Source organism: Sciurus carolinensis, chromosome 11 (assembly GCF_902686445.1).
Source record: "Sciurus carolinensis chromosome 11, mSciCar1.2, whole genome shotgun sequence".
NCBI lineage: Eukaryota > Metazoa > Chordata > Mammalia > Rodentia > Sciuridae > Sciurus > Sciurus carolinensis.
In genome coordinates this window covers 8,678,630-8,698,336 of record NC_062223.1, presented here as the reverse complement: position 1 = coordinate 8,698,336, position 19,707 = coordinate 8,678,630, and the positions used below count along the sequence as shown (strand labels likewise).

The 19,707-nt window shown below is 59.5% G+C and overlaps 1 protein-coding gene across 2 annotated transcripts; it reads left to right on the top strand.

Annotated features, from left to right (window-relative positions):
* Nucleotides 1-62: 62 nt before the first annotated feature.
* Grk2 (G protein-coupled receptor kinase 2) lies at nt 63-19,112 on the top strand. Of its 2 annotated transcripts, none has more exons than XM_047518955.1 (21): nt 63-407; nt 10,345-10,421; nt 12,241-12,314; nt 12,405-12,506; nt 12,620-12,694; nt 12,847-12,908; nt 13,517-13,568; nt 13,764-13,855; nt 14,219-14,318; nt 14,397-14,475; nt 14,557-14,687; nt 14,904-14,998; nt 15,069-15,176; nt 15,375-15,441; nt 15,722-15,822; nt 16,678-16,744; nt 16,824-16,919; nt 17,150-17,312; nt 17,445-17,581; nt 17,665-17,775; nt 17,846-19,112. In XM_047518955.1, the coding sequence occupies exons 1-21, from the start codon at nt 295-297 to the stop codon at nt 18,008-18,010; spliced, it is 2,067 nt and encodes a 688-aa protein (XP_047374911.1). In that variant the 5' UTR covers nt 63-294; the 3' UTR covers nt 18,011-19,112. The 2 variants fall into 2 exon arrangements, with proteins under 2 accessions (XP_047374911.1, XP_047374910.1); XM_047518954.1 differs by having other exon boundaries at nt 65-407; nt 17,662-17,775.
* The last annotated feature ends 595 nt before the right edge of the window (nt 19,113-19,707 follow it).

Sequence of the window (19,707 nt, the reverse complement as noted above, 5' to 3'; positions counted from 1 at the left end):
CCGGCTCGCTGGCGCTGTGCGCGGCAGGCGGGGCCGGAGGCGGCGGCGGCTCCGGGGCGCGGGCGGCGGCGCCCCGACTGCAGTCCCGGCGGGAGCGGAGCGCGAGCCGCGGCCGGGCCCGAGCCGGCGCCATGGGGCGGCGCCGCCTGTGAGCGGCGGCGAGCGGGGCCGCGGGCGGCGGGCGGCGGGCGGCGGAGCCGAGGAGCGCGGCCGGGCCGGGCGGGCCGAGCGCGCCGAGCGAGCGGGAGCCAAGCGAGCGGCGGCGGCGGGGGGAGCAGCGCTGCCGCCGCCAAGATGGCCGACCTGGAGGCGGTGCTGGCCGATGTGAGCTACCTGATGGCCATGGAGAAGAGCAAGGCCACGCCGGCCGCGCGCGCCAGCAAGAAGATCCTGCTGCCCGAGCCCAGGTGAGGCCGCTGCGCCGAGACCCCGCAGCCCCAGGCCCCGCGCGCCCTTCGGCCCCCGCAGCCCCAGGCCCCGCGCGCCGGAGCCGGGCGCGCCGCTCCAGGGCCGCCCCCCGCTTCCTGTGCCTCTCGCCGCCGCCTGGTCGCTGTCAGCGCGGCCCGGCCGCCCCCCAGGCCCTGGCGCTGCCGGACACCCTCCCCTGGCCTGCCTCCGCTCACCCTTCTGTCCGACCGCGTCGCGGACCCGCGCCCCTCGGGGCTTCCGCTGCCCCATCCACTCCCCTCCGGTCCACGCTTGTGTGAGATTTGCGGGCGGGGGAGCGAGTCTGCTGGGGTCCCCGCCGGGGCCGGGCTTGGTAGTGCTTGGACGGCGCCGAGGTGGTGGGTACCATGGTGTGGGGTGCCTTATCCCAGGGGGCTGCACTCAGGTGGGGAGCTCCCGCTTCACCCTCTCCCCTGCACACGTACCACTGGGTACCACTGACCAGGGGACGTCCTCGCACACCTGCGGCAGCTGACCCGTGGCTGCCACCTCTGTAATACGACGGATTCATCGCACCTGGTGTCAAACTTTAAACTGTTCAGGATGTCGTCGCAGAAGCTGACAGGATGTGAGCGGTGTCTGGGGCTTGTCCCGCATCTTATGGTGGAATAGAGTTGTCCCATTGTTTGAACCCAGGAGGTGGGTAGGACAGGTGTGATGTTGTGCCATGGAACAGGTGGGGAAGCTGAAGCCCCAGAAATAAGTGGTCTGCCTAGCATCACCCAGATAATTCAAGGTAACTCCTGGCCACCACCATCACTAGAAGCTGGGCTCTCAGCTTCTAGTTCTACATTTTGTCCACTACTCCAGTCTGAGCTGGGGCCTGGATGCCCTGCATCTGTGAGAGCAGGTGTGCCCACCCACCAGGATCCCTTGTGAGGTGAGGTCAGTCCCAGCAGCTCCTTGCACATGCCTGAGAGTTGCCTATGGTACCCCATCAGGCTGGGCACTTGAGTCTGTTCCAGCTGCTGTGGTCTTATCATGCAACTTCAAACAAGACCCTTCCCACTTCTGGGTCTGTTTTCACATTTGTGAAATGTGTATGGTATGAAATAAGAGCAGTGACTGGTGTCTTCAGCCTCTGAGGCAGGACCCGCAGCTGCAGGGGGTGCCCTGCTTGGGTCTCTCCCCCTCCCCCTCTCCCATGCCTGCTCTCTGGGTTTCAGATTGACTGAATACCAGGCCTGGGAGAGGAAAATTAGTCTACGTTTTGAAAAGGCCGTTGGGGCCCATTTTTTTTTTTTTTTTTTCTCCTAAGACACTCGCAATCAGATTTCTCAAAACAGGAACCAGACTGTCAGCTGGGGCTGTCCAGGGAGCAGCGACAGTTAGGACAAAAATGAGTTCAGAAATGACAAAGCCAGGAGGGAGAAAACAAGGCAGTTAACCTCTAGGGCCCTGAATGGCTCTCCTTGGAGGCCACAACCTCCTGAACCTCCTGCCGGTGGGGCTTCTGCAAAGTGTGAGGTGGGGCCTTTTCTAGAACTCTCTGCATTTAGGTTACCTCTCCCCAGAATGCATCACTTCTGACTGCCCCGCCTTGGGTTGGCTCTGCAGGTGTGTTAGAACCGTGAGAAAGGAGGCCTTCCTCTTTCCCTATGCACTCTCTGTCCGAGGTAGTGATGATACGATAGGAATAAGAATGGAAGTTATAATAATTCATTATTTATTTTGACATCAGTCATCTCAGTTGATCCAAAAGGCAACCCATAAAGTTGATAAGGCTAAACCTTGCTTGTAGTAGTTACTCAAGAAATATCAGGACTGAGTGATATCTCTTAGTCCTGAGCAGAAAAGAGGTAGGCTGTGAGCTTTAGGGGAGCAGCGGGCGTCACAGGATCTCTCACAGGTCACATTCAGCTGCATGACATTGAGCAAACGGCCTGGAGCTTCCAGCACTGAACATGCTAAGTGCTGAGGCCAGGCAAGGGTCATGTGCTGCCCTGCAGTGACCAGGCATTCTGCACTGGAAAGCAGACCACCCTTGGCGATGGCTTTGCACTTCCCTTGGTCACATACCTACTGCCCTTGGTGGCGATTGTGACTCTTTTACATTTGCCCAATACTTGTGTATTTCCAAAGTGCTTTTTACTGCATTTTATCCTTTTCACAGCTGTGGAAAGCAGGCCCAGTGGATGGTTTTCTTCCCATTTAACAGTTGAAGCTCTTGTGACCCAGAGTGAGGCAGAGACTTGTGCTGGTCACAAAGGAGACCTGGGATTGGCTCTCCCCTGCCACCCACCTGTGTACACCTGTGCTCTCGTCCATAGTTTGTGGGATGGGCTGACTGGCACCCCTTGTCTGGGGAGCTGTGGGTCTGGGGTGATGTCTTGGACACAGCAGGGCAGCCCCTGGTGCCAGCAGCTGTCATGGTTCACGAGGCCCAGGCTCCTTCCTGTCGGCTAAAATGGAGAACCAAGCTGCTTTGGCAAAGCTAGTCTCCGGAGACGGTAGTGCCATGCTAGGGGTCCCATCAGACACAGGGTCCTGTCTTCCCAACACCCACGAGGTCAGAGTCAGGGAGAAGCCATGATTTGTTCCCATGATAGGGTGCCTTTGGGAGCTGTTCCCACCTTGGGGTAGTTCCATCTTGGCAACCTCTCTGGTGCCTGGGCTTCTGGGTTGGCCAGAGCGGGGCTGGCATCACAGCCCTGATTTCCCAGGACTGGGGAACTGGAGCAGTTGGGCATGGTGCCACTCTGTCTTGGCACAGGGACCTCCCCTTCTGTCACCCATAGGATCTGAGGAAGCAGACCCACTTCCTGACCTTGTTGTGTAGCTGGAAGGCAGGAGACCTGGCTCCTCATCCTGCTGCAGCGCCCGCTCATGTGGCCCCAGGCAGGTCCCTCATCCTGGCTGGGCCTGCCTCAGTTTCTGCCCCAGTAAAATGACAGGGCTGCCCTTCACTGACGACCTCCACGCGCCCCTCCAGCTTTCAGGGTCTGTGGTCTAACTTCACCCCAAAGGAGCTGCCGTCTCTCCTGGCCGCCGCCGCAGCCACAGCCGCCACCGCAGTCTTGTAATTATCATCATTTGCTTAATATGACCACTGAGGCCTCATGTAATTAATCTCTGGGCTCCTGGCTGAGGAGCCATGCCTGGGCGGTCCCAGGAGGCACCCCTGCCCTCCCTGGTGACAGGGGCAGGCCCAGCAGCAGCATGTGGGAGCCCGTGCCTCTTGCAGCCTCCTTCCCTGGGCTATTTCCTGGTCCCTCCCCCACCTCAGCTTCCTCCTGCCCGCCCCTTTCTGGCTTCCCTGTCTCCCCAGACCCTGTGCTCTTCCTCCACTGCTTCTGCTGCCTCTTCGTTCCTGTTAACCCTTCGCAGCCAGGACTTCCTGCCTCCCTTAGTGGGGGAAGGGGTGCAGGGAGGGCTTTCGCCCTCCTTCCTCCCTCCACTTCTCCATCACCAGCAGAAACCCTGCTGCCGCCAGCCGTTCTCTTTTACCCAGAACTTTCCACTCCAGTAGCTGTGCTCTCCCCCTCCTGCCCCTGAAAACAAGATTATCTTTTCGGCAGTCACTCCCTCAGGGCCTTTGAAGCCACTGCTGTTTCCCAGGAACGGGTCTCTGGGAAGTCTTTTCCCATCTGTCCTCCTTCCCAGAGCCGGGGGTTTCAGAGATTTGCCATTAAGTGCTGGCTTACCCACTGGTTCCCTCGGTGAATGCATTTGAAGGGACTGTAAGTGTATCGGCCAGGATCTGTGCACGGGAATCCGCGCTTTGGCGCAGGAATGGTGGGTCCTGTCAATGCACCATCAGTCCCTAGCAGTAAGTTCCCCGGAGGGCTGCACCTGCCCTGCTCCACAGCTGCATTTCCTCCCTCCTCGAGGTTCCTGTGCAGAGGGCTGGGCCCTGGGGCCCTGGGGCCCTGGGCCTGGTGGGTTCGGCAAGTGGCTGTTGCTTCTAGGTTATTATGGAACAAACATCAGGAGCCAGGAGCACGTGACTGTCTTTGAGGAGTGTTCAGCCTCCATCATACCTGCCCCGGCTTCCTGGGGCCCCTCCCCACTCCCCTCTGGCTCCTAAGGTCCGTTTCCTCCTCTGGTTGGAGTTACATTCAAGTTATTTCTAGTCTATTTCAAATGAAATTCTGAAAGTGAGGGGTTTGGCTGCAGCTTTTTTCTGGAACAGCATCTCCTCTCCGCATTGCTGCTCACAGCAAAGGGCAGCAGCGACACCGCAGAAATGGGTGTTCTGGCAGTGACGTGGGCGGGGGCAGTTCTCCAACTCTGAAAGCTATCCTGGGTTTGCGGTAGGGACATCCCCCTCCTGAGAACTGCAGGGCAAGAAGCTCTGGAAGTTTGTTCTTGGCTCATGCTAACAGGGTGGCAGATTTCCGTCTCCCTGTAGCAGTAAGGTGCTGCTGCTTATGTCACATTGGTGACATTGGATGAGGCCACCAAATTGCCTCTTTCTGTGCATCCCTTCAAGGGAGCCTGGGAGGCCGGCCTTCTGTAGACAGGGCTCATGTGTGCAGGGCCACTGGTCATTTTCTTTCCTTGGCCGTGGACTAGCTAGGACTTGGCAATCAGGATCGGTCTTTCCCATTTGGTAGTGGCCCCATTCTTGAACTCCAGGTACATTTCAGCCCCAGGGAAAGTCGTTGAGAAATATTAATAAGAAGTCCCAGGGGACTTCCTCCCTGCTGCCACCTCGGTGCCAGGTTTCCTGGAAATGCCACAGGAGAGCACCTCAAGTGCAGCCATAGGCTGGTTAACTGACATCTCCAGAGCATGGCGTTCCCGGCATGGCTCCTGCAGCCTTCTCTCCAGCTTGTCCGATTGTGGCAGGTCGCAACAGTAGCATCACTGTCACACAAAGGCCACCAGACCACAGCCCCTGCCAGCCAAGGCTTTCTCCCAGTCTGATGTGCTCCCAAGAGGGACACTGCTGCTTCCTGCAGCCCTGGCAGGGGGGCGGGGGAGGCAGCCAGGGCAGAGACTGGGCACAGGCCAGGGTCCCCTGAGACCTGCACCCAGCACTTATGTGGAGGTTGGGGGAAGGGCTGAGAGGTGCTTCTCGGGGAGGACTTTGGGTTCGCTGCACTCATTGTGGGCTCCTGGTCAGTGGCCCAGCCTTGGTTTAAAAAAGAAGTGGGCGTTTGCCTCAACTCCAGCAGGTCCTTTGAGTCCACATAGCTGCTGTCCCTGACCCTGAGTAGGAGCCACCTGTAAGGTCTCAGACCAACATGCTAGGTAGGCCACTGCACCACAAAGCATGGGACTTGCTCTTCTTCTGAACCATGTGGTATTAGAATATACTGGAAGTTCTCCCCAGAGTTGGGCCAGGTCTGCCCCTCAGAGCCAGGAAAACACCCTGGCTTGGGGGAGCGGGGGCGGGATTGGGGAGTGAGTAGCTCTCTGCCACCTGAGCTGGACTGCCTCCTGAGCACCTGCACCTCTGTGCACCTCTGTGCCACCATGCTCTGGATCCTTTGAGAGGCAGGCATCAGACCTGCCCACTGGGCCCTTGGTGCAGCGAGGGGAACACTCGGAGCTGCTCTGACCTTAAGAGGAGGGGCAGGCCCTGTGCACACGTCAGCTCCTGCCCATGGACTCCGCCTCGGCCACAGTTGGTCACTAGGAGCTCACCCGGCCACTGGTCTCTTCCCCTGAGCACATGGTAAATGTGGGATTTAGACCTGAACAAGACCACTTAGTGTCCGAATACAAGCAGCCTGGCGGTGAGCTGTGGGTACCAGGGAGAGAGGCCTGGGCAGCTTTCCCATGGCCCAGGAGGCGGGACATGAGCTGACAGCAGCCCAGCAGTGTCCCCTCTGCTGTGTCCTCCCAGGCTTTCTGAGTGGCCACTTGGAGGGCAGTGCAGTGTAACCCTAACATCCTCATTTTGCAAATGAGGAAACTGGACCTGGGCCTCCCAGGAAGGACGTGGGGCCAGCCATTTGGAACCTAGGCCTTGGTACCATCCAACTTCCAGGCACAGGGAAACTTAGGGCCCTCTGGGCCAAGAGCATTCAGGCATTCCCCCCCCCCCCTCTCTCTCCCTCTCTCTTTTTGGGGGGAGTACTGGGGATTGAACCCAGGGGCACTTAACCACTGAGCAAAATCCTTAGCCCTTTTTTGTATTTTATTTAGAGACGGGGTCTTGCTGAGTTGCTTAGGGCCTTGCTAAGTTGCTGAGGCTGGCTTTGAACTCGTGATCCTCCTGCCTCAGCCTCCTGAGCCGCTGGAATTATAGGCATGCGCCACTGCACCCGGCACGTTTGGTTCTCTTGAAGGTCTGGAGTGGATCATGGGGGCCATGCACCCCTGGATATGGGGTTGTTGACCTGGATGACGGCAGGGATGCCACTCTGGGCATGTTGCCACTCACCCTGCCAGCATCAGGTAGCCAGTGCTGGGATGAAGGTGACCAGCCCAGGAGGCCACCCTGCCTCCCATGCACCCGTACTTGCCACCCCAGCAGGAGCTTACCCCAGTGACACGTGTTTCTAACCTGCCTGTTTCCTTGGCCACCAGCCCCCTGGGGATGGACAGGAAACCCTAAAATTGCAGTTTTGGGGGCCTAACATTCAAGGACTCTGCTCAGGCCTGACCTTGTGTTTGGTTTGGGGGGTTGTTTATTTTATTTAAAAAAGCCTTTTTTTTTTTTTTTTTTTTTTTTTTTTAAGGAAGAAAATGAAGTGCTGTGGGTGGGGAAGAACGCTGTGGCCACCTCAGGCGTGGCTTCTGAGGGGAGGGCTGGCTTCGGGCCTGGGGTCCTGCTTCCTGCTGTGCTCTGGGCCTGGGCCACAGCAGAGCTCCTGGGGAAGTAGAAGGCCCTGCCTGGCAGGTCCCCTGGCTATTGCAGGCAGGTCTTACCAACGCGTTTCCCCATGAGGGCCTTTGCGTGTCTACTGTGGCCACTCTGAGCCACATGGTAGGAAGTGGCAGTGGCTACTTCCTGGCTCCTGGGTGGGTATTCCCTGGGCTAAGCTGGCACCATTTGTGCAGGTTCCCAGGAAGACATTGTGGGACTTCACAGGGCTTCCCAGCGAGGCCCCATTTCCCCATTCCCAGGGCCATACCCTGCTCCTGGTGGGGTCCCCCTGGCAGCTGGAATTGCTTTCCCTGTCATCTGCATCTACCTGTCTGTCCATCTCACCTGACTCTCCACTGCCATGGGAGATGGACATTTTGTGATTTTTTTCCCCCTCTTTACGGCTTTTCCTCATTCCCTTTCATTTGGACTGAAATGTCCCAGAACACAAGAACCAGGTGCAGAAGCAGAGCCCCCTGAGCTGAGCCCAGGATTGGGAATGGTCCTGCCTTCCTGGATCACTTTAGGTGAGATCCAGGCACAGGCCTCACAGGTTCCTGGGCTCCATGCCGCTGTGTCCTTCTGCCAGATCTCAGGCCTCTGATACATGCCAGCTGGGCCCAGGACCTCTCTGCTCAAGTCTCCTCTGCATCCCCAGAGCAGGGGTCTCAGTCTCAGTTTCACAGACTTACCAAGCTCCTGCCGTGTGTGAAACCGTGGGAGACTTGGTTTCTGTCCTGGTCTCCTGGGTCCATGTGAGTCCCACAAGGTGGGGCTGGTAATATGGACCTGTGTGTGGCCTGCAGTGGGGTGCATGCTGGCTTCACATACCCTTCTGGTTTTCAGAGAATGTCCTCTGAGGAGGCATCATGGGGGTGCTGGGGTCTTGGGATGCCAGGCCCTGGACCGACAGCTCCTCTTTTCCCTGCTGGACAGGGTCTGTTCCGAAGGAGTCTCAGAACGGAAACACAGAGTGGCCAGGGCCTGTGCTTGTCATCAGGGCCCTACTTCCTGTCAGAGGCAGCTGGGAGGTCATGGCGTCTCCTAGCCTGTGAGAGTGGGGGCAGGCGAGGGGTCACAGCTTCAGGATTGTGTTTACAGCAGCTTTGTGGGCTCGTGATTGTGGCTGATGCTCCTAAGGAGGGCTGTAGGGCAGCAGGCCCTGGGTCCCATTGCCCCCACTGGAGCCACATTCTGTTCTAAGTTTCTGGTACCAGGGATTGAACCTAGAGGCGCTTAGCCACTGAGCCATGTCCACAACCCTGCGTAGGATTTTATTTTGAGACAGGGTTTTTGCTCAGTTGCTGAGGCTGGCCTTGAACTTGAGATCCTCCTGCTTCAGCCTCCTGAGCCGCTAGGATTACAAGTTTATACCACTGTGCGGGATGGAGCCTCACCATTGCAGTGCCCTGGGCCCACTCCATAGGGCAGGCCAGCAAACTCTCCTCCTGCCACCTGGCAGCCTGAACCCCCTCCTTCCTGTGTGAGTGCATCTGTCTGGGCTTCGTCCAGTGGTAGCCAGGCAGGGACTGTCCCTGGCTGAGTCTTCCCAGCACCCAAGGCCCTGCCCTCCCTCTGTCCTTTGTTATGCTTCCCCTCTGCTCTGTGGGCTTTTTGCTCCTCTGCCCTGGGCTGGTGGTTCCTCACCTGTCACCGCGGCCCCCGGTGACCTGGGCTTCACCACCTGGCGACATCCTGTTTGCACTTTAGGAACCCAGCGAAGTTCTGGCCTCCCCACCCGCCAGGCGCCTACCCTCTGAGCCTCTCCTCACAGACCATGAGGCCCACCCAGCCTTTGGCTCATGCTGTGTAATATCACAGACCCAGGTCTGTGATCTCGGCAGAGTGCCTGCAGGGTAGGGTGGGTTTCGTGTGCTGTGCGCAGGCCTCAAGTCCCTAATGGTTGACTACAGTCCGGGTGACCAGGCTGGCCCATGCTGGACTCTCAGCGGGCAGGAGAGAGGCACCAAGAGGCTTAGGAGGGGTGTATGCCGAGCACAGAGAGCCTAGGCTTGTGGCTGTGAATCCTCACCGGCTTCAGATCCTCCTTGGAGGCCGGCTGGCAGCCTGCACAGCCTCCAGGGCCATGTGAGCAGGCCAGGGTTTGGGTGTGATGCCCAGCATGTCCCCGGCCATCACATGCCCTCATTTGGGCATTACCCTAGGAGCCCAGCTTAGCGAGAGCCAAATGTGACCATAGCTGGCTATTGGGACAGGCTGGCAAGGTTGGGCTAAAGATGGCCCAGAAGAGGGGAGTGGGGACAGCAAGATGGCATCTGGAGCTTGGAGCGTGACCTGGTGGCTCTCCCAGGCCTTGCTCAGGGGTAAGGTGAAGAACAGATGCAAGTATGGGGCTGGTGTCAGGGCACAGCAGCCAGACCCTTGGCTATAGCCCCCAGCAGGAAGCCCAGCGTCCACCCCATATTTTGTTCTGACCATTATGGACCTTTAAGCCTGGCTTTTTTTACCCCTGAACTATTTTTTAAGTCGAGACCCAATCCATACAATGTGAAGTTCATCACTTTCAACTGTGTGGTGCGGTGGCCTTGGTGCATTCATGATGTGGTGCAGCCTGCACCCCTGCAAGGCCAGAGTGTCCCCATCACCCCAAAAAGGGACTCCTTGCCCATTGACAGGCCCGTCCTTCCCTTCTAGCCTGCAACAGCAGACCTGCCCTGTCTCTGTCGATTGTCCTGTTCTGGACAGTCACATGCATGGAGTCATACGATCTGGCTTTTTGTGACTGTCTTCTTTCATGTGACATAAATGGCAGGGTTCAGTTGAGCCACAGCATGTGAGTGCTCTGCGCCTTTTCGTGACTGAATAATACGCCATCATATGGATGATCAACGGGTGCATTTTGTGTATCTGTTCACCTGCCAGTGGGTTGAACCCTGGCCATTGCAGTGTGGCCGGATTCCCAAAGCCAGTCCTGGCAGCCTGGGACTTCTGCAGGTGGTGGGCTGCTGAGCAGGAAGGGCGCAGGCTTCCTTGGGTCCATCTGCTGTGACCTGTGGTCAGGATTGGTGACTAGGCCGTCAGGAGCAGCCACCTCCCACCAGCAGTGGCTCAACTCAGGCTCTGGGTAGGGGAGGGGCGGGCACGGGCCCTGCTCACTGTGCCCCTCTGCCCTGCAGCATCCGCAGTGTTATGCAGAAGTACCTGGAGGACCGGGGAGAGGTGACCTTCGAGAAGATCTTCTCCCAGAAGCTGGGTGAGTGCAGCTGTGGTCCTGCCAGCCCAGGAACTTCCCTCCCTGTCCAGCTGCCCAGACCCCCAAGGAGAACCCTGAGTTGATATCCTGTCACCACCCCCAGCTGGCTAGGCTGTGTCCCCTCTACCTGGCGGGTTAGCCCCCCACCCACTGGGCAAGGTGGCTGCAGGGGCTGCTCCCTGGGGAGCTGCCACCCTTGTACCTGCCAGCCCCTGGCTGTTAGCCCAGGGAGCCCCGTGATGGGGAGGGGACGGGGCCCAGTGGTCTTCCAGGGCCGCCAGGGAAGTTCCTCCTTTGGGGTTTTTGTTTTTGAGAGTTGCAGCTTCCCCTTGGCCCAGCCACAGCTGCTCTGGGCCGTTGGTAGAGCTGACAGGAAGAGGCGGGGCCCTTCCTGTGGCGCTTGCCCAGCTGTGGTGGCCCCGCCCCACCCCCAAGGCCCTTTGCACAACCTGCCTCTGTGCACCCCTCACCCTTCTTCCCGGTGCCTCCTGTCTTGGAGGCTCCATGAGTCTGCTCACCAGCAGGGCCCAGGGCCCAGGACTCAGGGGAGCAGCTCTAGCCCCCAGCTCTGCTTCGGCCTGGCCTTCTTAGCCTTCCCCGCCTTCCCGTGAGCAGGATCTGGGAGTGGCCTGGCCGGATCAGGCAGTGGAGGTCAGTCTTGAAGTGTCAGTGTGCCAGGAAACACACAGTTTGGGTCCCGGGCCCATGCTGTGTGACCTTGGGAATGTTGCTTCACATCTCTGAGCCTCTCCTCATCTGGGAAATTGGACTCATGAGCCCCACTGCCCAGGACTGACAGGGTTGGATGAGAGTAGTGTCTATAGGAGCACTTTGCCTGCTGTGGAACTCCATTCACAAGTTACTCGAAGGCACTACATTAAAAGGCTCAGCTGTCCTTGTCAGAAAGGATAGCTACAGACTCAAACAGAGGTGCCCAGGCAGTGGAGGGCATTGACAATACGAGGACACTGTCCCCAGAGAAGTGTGGAAAGCCACCAGCTCAAGCGCTGTCACCTACGTCAGCTGGAGGCCAAGGAAGGAGCAGGGCTGCCCTGAGCTCTGGTCCTCCCACAGCTGCTCTGTGGTCAGGCCTCAGCCCCGCTCCCAGGGAGCTGTGAGGGTGCCCTTCCAGAGCCCGCCTCACTCCTCCGTTCCCCTGTTGCGCATCACCTTCCATCCCCTGCTCTGAAGCCCCCACCCTCCAGCCCACCCTCCCAGGAACCTGCCACTGTCGAGCCCAGAGTCCCCGCTTATGCCTCTGGCATATGCTGTGTGTCTGACAGACCTCCCTGAGCCTCAGCTCACCATCTGACCTGCCCTCCTTGTCAGGGCTGCTGTGAAAGTCAGCCATGTGTGGAAGGGGCGGGGGCAGGGGAGGGGAAAGGGGCTTCCCTCAGAGCCACCCCCTGCAGCCTGACTTGGATACCAGAGGTGGCAGGATCCTGTCTGGATGCATCTGTCTGCATCTGCCTGGCCCACCAGTGGGTGGTGTAGCCTCAAGAGGGGCATGAGGCCTGTGAGCTTGGATGCCGACGGGGCTCCTGGCACCAGAGCCAACCCTGCCTCTGCAGCACCGTGTGCTGCCACTTCCTTAAGAGGCAGGTTCTGGGAAGGACAGCACAGCGCCGCCCAACCTGGAGGCCAGGAAGCTTCAGGTTGGCAGCAGCCGTAGCGGCCACGTTACCCAACCCCTGCCTGGGACAGGGACCACCTCTGCTGCTGTCTTGGCCGGTTCTGCCCAGGGAGCCCCAAATTCACTTCATCCGGGAAGATCCTAGGAGGAGATGTGGTTCAGGGTGACCCAGCTGGTCTCTTTCAGGGTACTTGCTCTTCCGAGATTTCTGCCTGAACCACCTGGAGGAGGCCAAGCCCCTGGTGGAGTTCTATGAGGAGGTGAGGCGGGGCCTGGCCCAGGGCAGGTAGTCAGCTCAACCCTGCTCTGTGTCTGTGTGCCACCTGGCATCTTTGCCCTGTGTCCTCCAGATCAAGAAATATGAGAAACTGGAGACAGAGGAGGAGCGTGTGGCCCGAAGCCGGGAGATCTTTGATGCCTACATCATGAAGGAGCTGCTGGCCTGCTCGCACGTGAGTAGCCGCAAGCCCGAATCTCCCCAGTGGCTCTGCTGCCTGAGCTGTTGGGATGCGGAAGGGAAGGAAAGGCCCTGGGGAAGACTCATGGCCAACTCTGTCCTCCCTAGCCCTTCTCGAAGAGTGCCACTGAGCACGTCCAGGGCCACTTGGTGAAGAAGCAGGTGCCTCCAGATCTCTTCCAGGTGTGTGCTGGGCTTATGTCCTGCTGGCCCCACCCAACCCCACCAGGGTCCTCTGAGACAGCCCCAGATCCAGGAGCATGGGCAGCTGGGGGTGGGGCCTGGGCAGCCACCACCTGAGGGGCCCAGTCACCCACTTCCAGCTCCCTCTGCAGCCGTACATCGAGGAGATTTGTCACAACCTCCGAGGAGATGTGTTCCAGAAATTCATCGAGAGGTGAGTGTGGGGCCCCGCGTGGGGAGGAAGAAACCTCTCAGAGGGGACAGAAGGCCACGAGGAGGAGGGACTGGGCCTTTTACTACCTGCTGCAGAAGCTCCTGGAGGTCAGACAGGCTCCGAGTCATCTCCTCCCACCTGCCCTCTCAGTACCAGACTCCTCAGGCCTGTCCCTGGATCACCGTGCATCTTTGCCCTGGTCTCTACAGCACCCTGCCAGGCTGCCTGGCCTGAGGAGCATCCAGGTCGTGGAGTGCACCCCGCCTCTGTGACTGCACAACAGTCAGCAGGGTGTTGTAGATATTGCGGGTTAGGGTCACAGCTCTGCAGCCATGGGGTGGGTGGCTTCACAGGGAATGAGCTCTGTGTCACTGGAGGCATGTAAGCAGCAACATGCCGAGCCCCAGGGAGGCTGTGGCAGCAGGAAGTCCGGGTTAAACCAGGTGCCCTCCTCTCTAAGCTTATCTGATCCCAGCAGGAACCACAGTTGGATGGCCTAGGCCCATGCCGCGATCCCAGGGAACGTCAGTGGGGCGGGACAGACCCATGCCAGCCTTGTTCTGCCCACTCTCTGAGGCTTACCTGAGCCTGGATTCCTTTCTTTACAGCGATAAGTTCACACGGTTCTGCCAGTGGAAGAACGTGGAGCTCAACATCCATGTGAGTGGAGCTGGTGGGCGTGGAGAGCCAGCTGGGCCCACAGCTTGGCCAGGGAAGGCAGTCAGGGGAGTCCGCCCTTTGGTCCCTGGAGTGGTGACTGTGGGCTTAGGGCTGGCATCCCAGTGAGGGAAGCTGGGGGCAGGTGATCGTGTGGCCCAGGTAGCCCGCGGTGACCCAGCTCTTGCCACCCTGCAGCTGACCATGAACGACTTCAGCGTGCATCGCATCATCGGGCGCGGGGGCTTCGGTGAGGTCTACGGGTGCCGGAAAGCAGACACGGGCAAGATGTGAGCACCCAGCTCAGCTGGCGTTTGGTGGATGCCTGAGAGGACAGGGACACCTGGAAGACCTGGGTGTCCTGGGGAAGAGCTGTGGGGGAGACCAGTGCCCCAGGCTTGTAGGCCCCTGCATGGGCAGTCTCAGCTGGGCCACATGCTGTCCCCTCCTCCCCGTCTTGCTTGGGCTGTGGCCTCCTGCAGGCTCCTCAGAGCTCCTCACCTGCCAGCACCTTCTGCCCTCTCTGAAGTTCTGGTTTTGTCACATGCTTGTCCTGTGTCTAGTCTTTCCCATGAGGTGTTGGAGGCAGCTCTGGGGCCCTGCCCTACCTGGGGCGTTGGCCACAGCTATGCCTCCTTCCCTGCCTGCTGCAGGTACGCCATGAAGTGTCTGGACAAGAAGCGCATCAAGATGAAGCAGGGGGAGACCCTGGCCCTGAACGAGCGCATCATGCTTTCCCTCGTCAGCACTGGGGTGAGCAGGGGCGCCTGGGTGGGCCCCGCACCTGGGCCAGTGACTGCGCAGCCTCTGCTGACGGCCCCTCCCCCATAGGACTGCCCCTTCATCGTCTGCATGTCGTATGCGTTCCACACGCCCGACAAGCTCAGCTTCATCCTGGACCTCATGAATGGTGAGTGCAGGGCCGCCCAGGGGCCCCGGAACCAGCTGGGGCAGCAAGCTGAGTGCCGCCCCCTGGGGCTGCCTCCCTCAGGTGGGGATCTGCACTACCACCTGTCCCAGCACGGAGTCTTCTCTGAAGCCGACATGCGCTTCTATGCGGCGGAGATCATCCTGGGCCTGGAGCACATGCACAACCGCTTCGTTGTCTACCGGGACCTGAAGGTGAGGTACCCACCCTGCCCGTCCTCACACACCTAGGTTCTGGCCTGGGACTCCCATCTCCTCCTGTTACGCCCCCAGCTCTCCCTGCAAGGCCACTTCCTGGTTCAGGTTGCAACTAGGGAAGGGAGGGGAAGACCCCACCTGGGCCTCGTCTCCAGTACCCAAGTTCTCTCGAGTGTAGACAGCCGGGCGCGGCTCACTGGGCTCCCTCCACAGCCGGCCAACATCCTTCTGGACGAGCACGGCCACGTACGCATCTCCGACCTGGGCCTGGCCTGCGACTTCTCCAAGAAGAAGCCCCATGCCAGCGTGTGAGTGCCCCGGCCTGCCCCTGCCGCCCCGCGCCCCGCCCACCCACTCACGGCCTCCTTCCTCCCGCAGGGGCACCCATGGCTACATGGCCCCCGAGGTCCTGCAGAAGGGCGTGGCCTATGACAGCAGTGCTGACTGGTTCTCGCTGGGCTGCATGCTCTTCAAGCTGCTGCGGGGGTGAGCTGGGCCCCTAGTGGGCAGGGGGGACGGGCCTGGAGACTTCCCCCAACCAGGAGGAAGCAGCAGAGGGGCGCCCACCACTGCCTGGATGTTAGGGCGGCACCACCCCAGCTTTGGATGAGGCTCATTCACTTGGCCCACGTCATTTTCCCTGTTCTTATCCTTTGACTTTGGTCTTTGACTTCTCCCACTTAGGCACAGCCCTTTCCGGCAGCACAAGACCAAAGACAAGCACGAGATCGATCGTATGACATTGACAATGGTGAGCATGCGGGTCCTGATGTGGGACAGCAGGGGTGCTGGGGTCTCTGGCGGGTGCTCAGGTCATGACTGTGTTTCTCACTGACCAGTAGAGATCTCAGAACTCTGGTCCCCCTTCGCCCCTGCGAGGCAGATCTCTTGCTCTAGGCTCTCACCCTCTATTGTCACAGTTCACGCTTGTAGGGGGCCAGTTAGGAAGCTCTAACTCCCCCCACCCCCCAAGAGGTGCAATGGGGCACAGGCTTCTTCCTCAGCCCTCAGTGTCCTGCTTCTCCCTAAAGGCTGTGGAGCTGCCTGACTCCTTCTCCCCTGAACTCCGCTCCCTGCTGGAGGGTTTGCTGCAGAGGGATGTCAACCGGAGGTTGGGCTGCCTGGGCCGCGGGTGAGTACTCTGGCTACCTGGGCATGCAGCTGTGCTGGGACAGGCTGCTTGCCAGCCTGCCCAGGCTTCTGACTTGCCCCCTAAGTCGAGGGCTGTGTCCCACTATGGAGGGAGCCCCCTCCATGGTCCCAGCCTCCTTTGAGGAGCTCACAAGTGGGTCAAACCATTACCATCCAGGCTTCTCAGGGTGGAAGAGCCACCTGCACATGGAGCTGCTGGAGCCAACCAGGCCAGCTTCCAGAGCAGCCCTGTAGCCAAGATGATGAGCAGGATAAAAGCAGCTTTTTTTTTTTTTTTTTTTTGTGGTGTTGGGGATTGAACCAGGGCCTTGTGCTTGCAAGGCAAGCACTCTACCAACTGAGCTATATCCCCAGCCCCTAAAAGCATCTTTTTATGGTTATTGAATATTACTAAGTGTTGGGCAGGGTGTTACTAAATCACCCATATTAAAACTCAATAAGCTAGGTGTGATAGCATGTGCCTATACACGCAGCTACTCAGGAGGCTGAGGTAGGAGCCTCACAAATTTGAGGCCAGCCTCAGAAACTTAGCAAGACCTTGTCTCAAAATAAATAAATAAATAATAAAAAGGGCTGGGGATGTAGCTTAGTGGTAGAGCACCCCTGGGTTCAGCCCCCAGTTCCCAAAATAAATAAAACTGAACAGCCCTGAGATGTGGGGACTACTGTTCTCCTGTCTTAGAGATGAGGAAGCAGGCTCAGCGTTTAGGAACTTGCCCAAGGTCACAGAGCCAGAAAGTGGCTGAATCAAGAACTAAGCCTGAGCTCAGCCTGACCCCTTGGCCTAGACTTGGGTGGTACCAAGCCCTGGTCACAGGCATCTGTGTTCCCACAGGGCTCAGGAGGTGAAGGAGAGCCCCTTTTTCCGCTCGTTGGACTGGCAGATGGTCTTCCTGCAGAAGGTAACAACTCGGTTGGGGTCGCGCAAGGTCCCTGTAGCCCCTCTCCCATGCTGACAGCCCAACCCCTGTTCCACTGCAGTACCCGCCGCCCCTGATCCCCCCACGGGGGGAGGTGAATGCAGCTGACGCCTTTGACATTGGCTCCTTTGATGAGGAGGACACAAAAGGAATCAAGGTACTGGGCCTTGCCTGACCTCACACCCGAGGCCCTGCCTGACCTTGCAGGCTCCTGCCCCTCTGTGCTCCCTTGAGGCCCTGTCAGCTGTGAGCCACACTTCCTCCTCCCCAGACCTCCTTGGGGGTGGCGGTTGGACCAGACCATCACTATGCCAAGGTCTTGGGCAGGCCTGTGGCTAATGATGTCCTGACACCTTCTGTCCATTGGTGCGGCCTTGCTTGATGAAGCTACTGGACAGTGACCAGGAGCTCTACCGCAACTTCCCCCTCACCATCTCGGAGCGGTGGCAACAGGAGGTGGCAGAAACCGTCTTTGACACCATCAACGCTGAGACAGACCGGCTGGAAGCCCGCAAGAAAGCCAAGAACAAGCAGCTGGGCCACGAAGAAGGTGAGGCTCACGGCTGCTGTAGAAATGAGAACCAGGCTTGGGGTCCAGGCCCTCGTCCAAGGCCACAGCCAGCAAGTGGCCACACAGATCTGAACCTGGGCTTGAGCCTGCCTCTCTGGTCTCTTGTGGCAGACTATGCCCTGGGCAAGGACTGCATCATGCATGGCTACATGTCCAAGATGGGCAACCCCTTCCTGACCCAGTGGCAGCGGCGGTACTTCTACCTGTTCCCCAACCGGCTGGAGTGGCGGGGTGAGGGCGAGGCCCCGGTAAGGAGCGGGTGCAAGGTCAGGGTGCCAGGCGTGGGGGTAGCCATGGGCCTGCCCCTCACCGCCTGGCCACCCCGCAGCAGAGCTTGCTGACCATGGAGGAGATCCAGTCCGTGGAGGAGACACAGATCAAGGAGCGCAAGTGCCTCCTTCTCAAGATCCGTGGTGGCAAACAGTTTGTCCTGCAGTGCGATGTGAGTAGGGGGCCCTGGTGCGGGAGGGCGGCGGGGCTGCTGGCCAGGGCTGACGGCCTGGCGTGTGCAGAGTGACCCCGAGCTGGTGCAGTGGAAGAAGGAGCTGCGAGATGCCTACCGTGAAGCCCAGCAGCTGGTGCAGCGGGTGCCCAAGATGAAGAACAAGCCGCGCTCACCCGTGGTGGAGCTCAGCAAGGTGCCGCTGGTGCAGCGCGGCAGCGCCAACGGCCTCTGACCCGCCACCCGCCTGCCGCCTTTTATAAACCTCTAATTTATTTTGTCGAATTTTTATTATTTGTTTTCCCGCAAAGCGGAAAAAGTTTTATTTTGTAATTATTGTGATCTCCTGTGGCCCCAGCCTGGCCCAGCCCCCAGGGAGGGGCCCGCTTGCCTCAGCTCCTGCTGCCACCAACCCAGCCACTGTCCAGCGCCCTCCTGATCCCTGGGGCCGCCCACTCCCAGCGTCTTCCTGTGGGGGACAGCGGCAGCCCCGAGTAGCCCTCCCACCCCTCCCCAGGGATGCAGCCTCACCAAGCTGTGCCACCTCAGGCCCTGTGGGCTGTGCTCTGCCATGGCACAGCCGGGTGGCCCAGCGTCCCAACCCCAGGGGAGGGCATAGCACAGGGATACTACTTGAACTTTCCCACCACAGCCCCCCCTGCAACAGAGGGACAGGGCCCTGCACTGTCCTGCCCTCTGGCCATTGGTGGTGAGGAGAGGGCCCTTGTCTCCCTGGCTGCCAAGGCCTCCTGTGGTGACTGGATCTCTTGGGCCCTCATTGAGGAAAAGCCCCCCTGTCACTGACTGACCCCATTCCTCCTTCCCTGAACACTGGGGCTCAGTCGGGAGGGTGGCGTTGGCAGATGCTCCCCACAGCCCTCCTCTTCCCCACCAACCCCAGGCTCAGGACCGTGGAAAGGCACCTGTGGGTTGGGCCACACCAGCCAAGCCTGGCCCCAGGCACCCCCCGCCCTGGGCTGGCGAGGCCTCACCTTCCTGGGACCACAGCAGGCCAGCAGGCGGTGGGTGGCACAGCTGAGGGCTCCGGCTGGGGCCAGCCCTCCCCGCCCAGGCCAGTCAGTGTGCCCCCAACCCTGGCCGTCCAGCCCCACAGCCCATGTCCTGTCAGTGCCACTGCCCACGGGCACCGCCTTGCCCGCCGCATGCCCCCCGTGCCAGTCGCGCTGCCATGTGTGGTGTCGCGCCTTCTCCCCCGGGGCTGGGTCGGCACCCTCCCCTCTTGTCTACTCACTCCCGGGGCGTTTCTTTGCCGATTTTTGAATGTGATTTTAGAGTGGAAAATGATACTATGCGTTTTTATAAAAAATGGTGCCTGACTCACTGTCTCGGACTCTTTGTGTCTGGTGACCACCTTTCTACCTCCACCAGACTGGGACCTGAAGGGGGGTTCTTGGTGGCACTAGGTCCCCTTCTGCTGTAGCAGTCTTCAGGCAGGCCTAAGTCCTCTTCTGGGCTGAAATGGGGTACTCCACTCCCTCACCCACCTCCTGGGGTAGGGATCTCTGTCCACTTCCTGGGTAAGTGGGCAAGCCCAGATTTGGGGCTCCATTTGGACTGATTGGGGCCACCTCAGCCTTACTGAGCCCCTTGCTCATCAGGCACTGTGCTAGTTTTCCTCCTCTGGGACAGTTAGGGCACCTCTGCCCTCTAGGCCATACTGGGGTCTCTGGGTCCTTGGCCCTCTCTGGCTTTGGACTCCCTTCTGGCCTCACTGTAGCCCCCAGTAGGGGTCCCTGGGTCTGAGGGCACCCCGCAGCAGGCCTCTCATCTCCCCAGAGTCAGTTTCCTCTTCCCCTTGTCCCTGGGGGGTGATGAGGCAGGTGTGTGCTGCTGCCCTGTCCATAGGATTCCCCTGGAAAGACTGAAGCCAGAGAACGATGTGGCCCCAGAGGAGGAAAGCTGCTGGGCAGC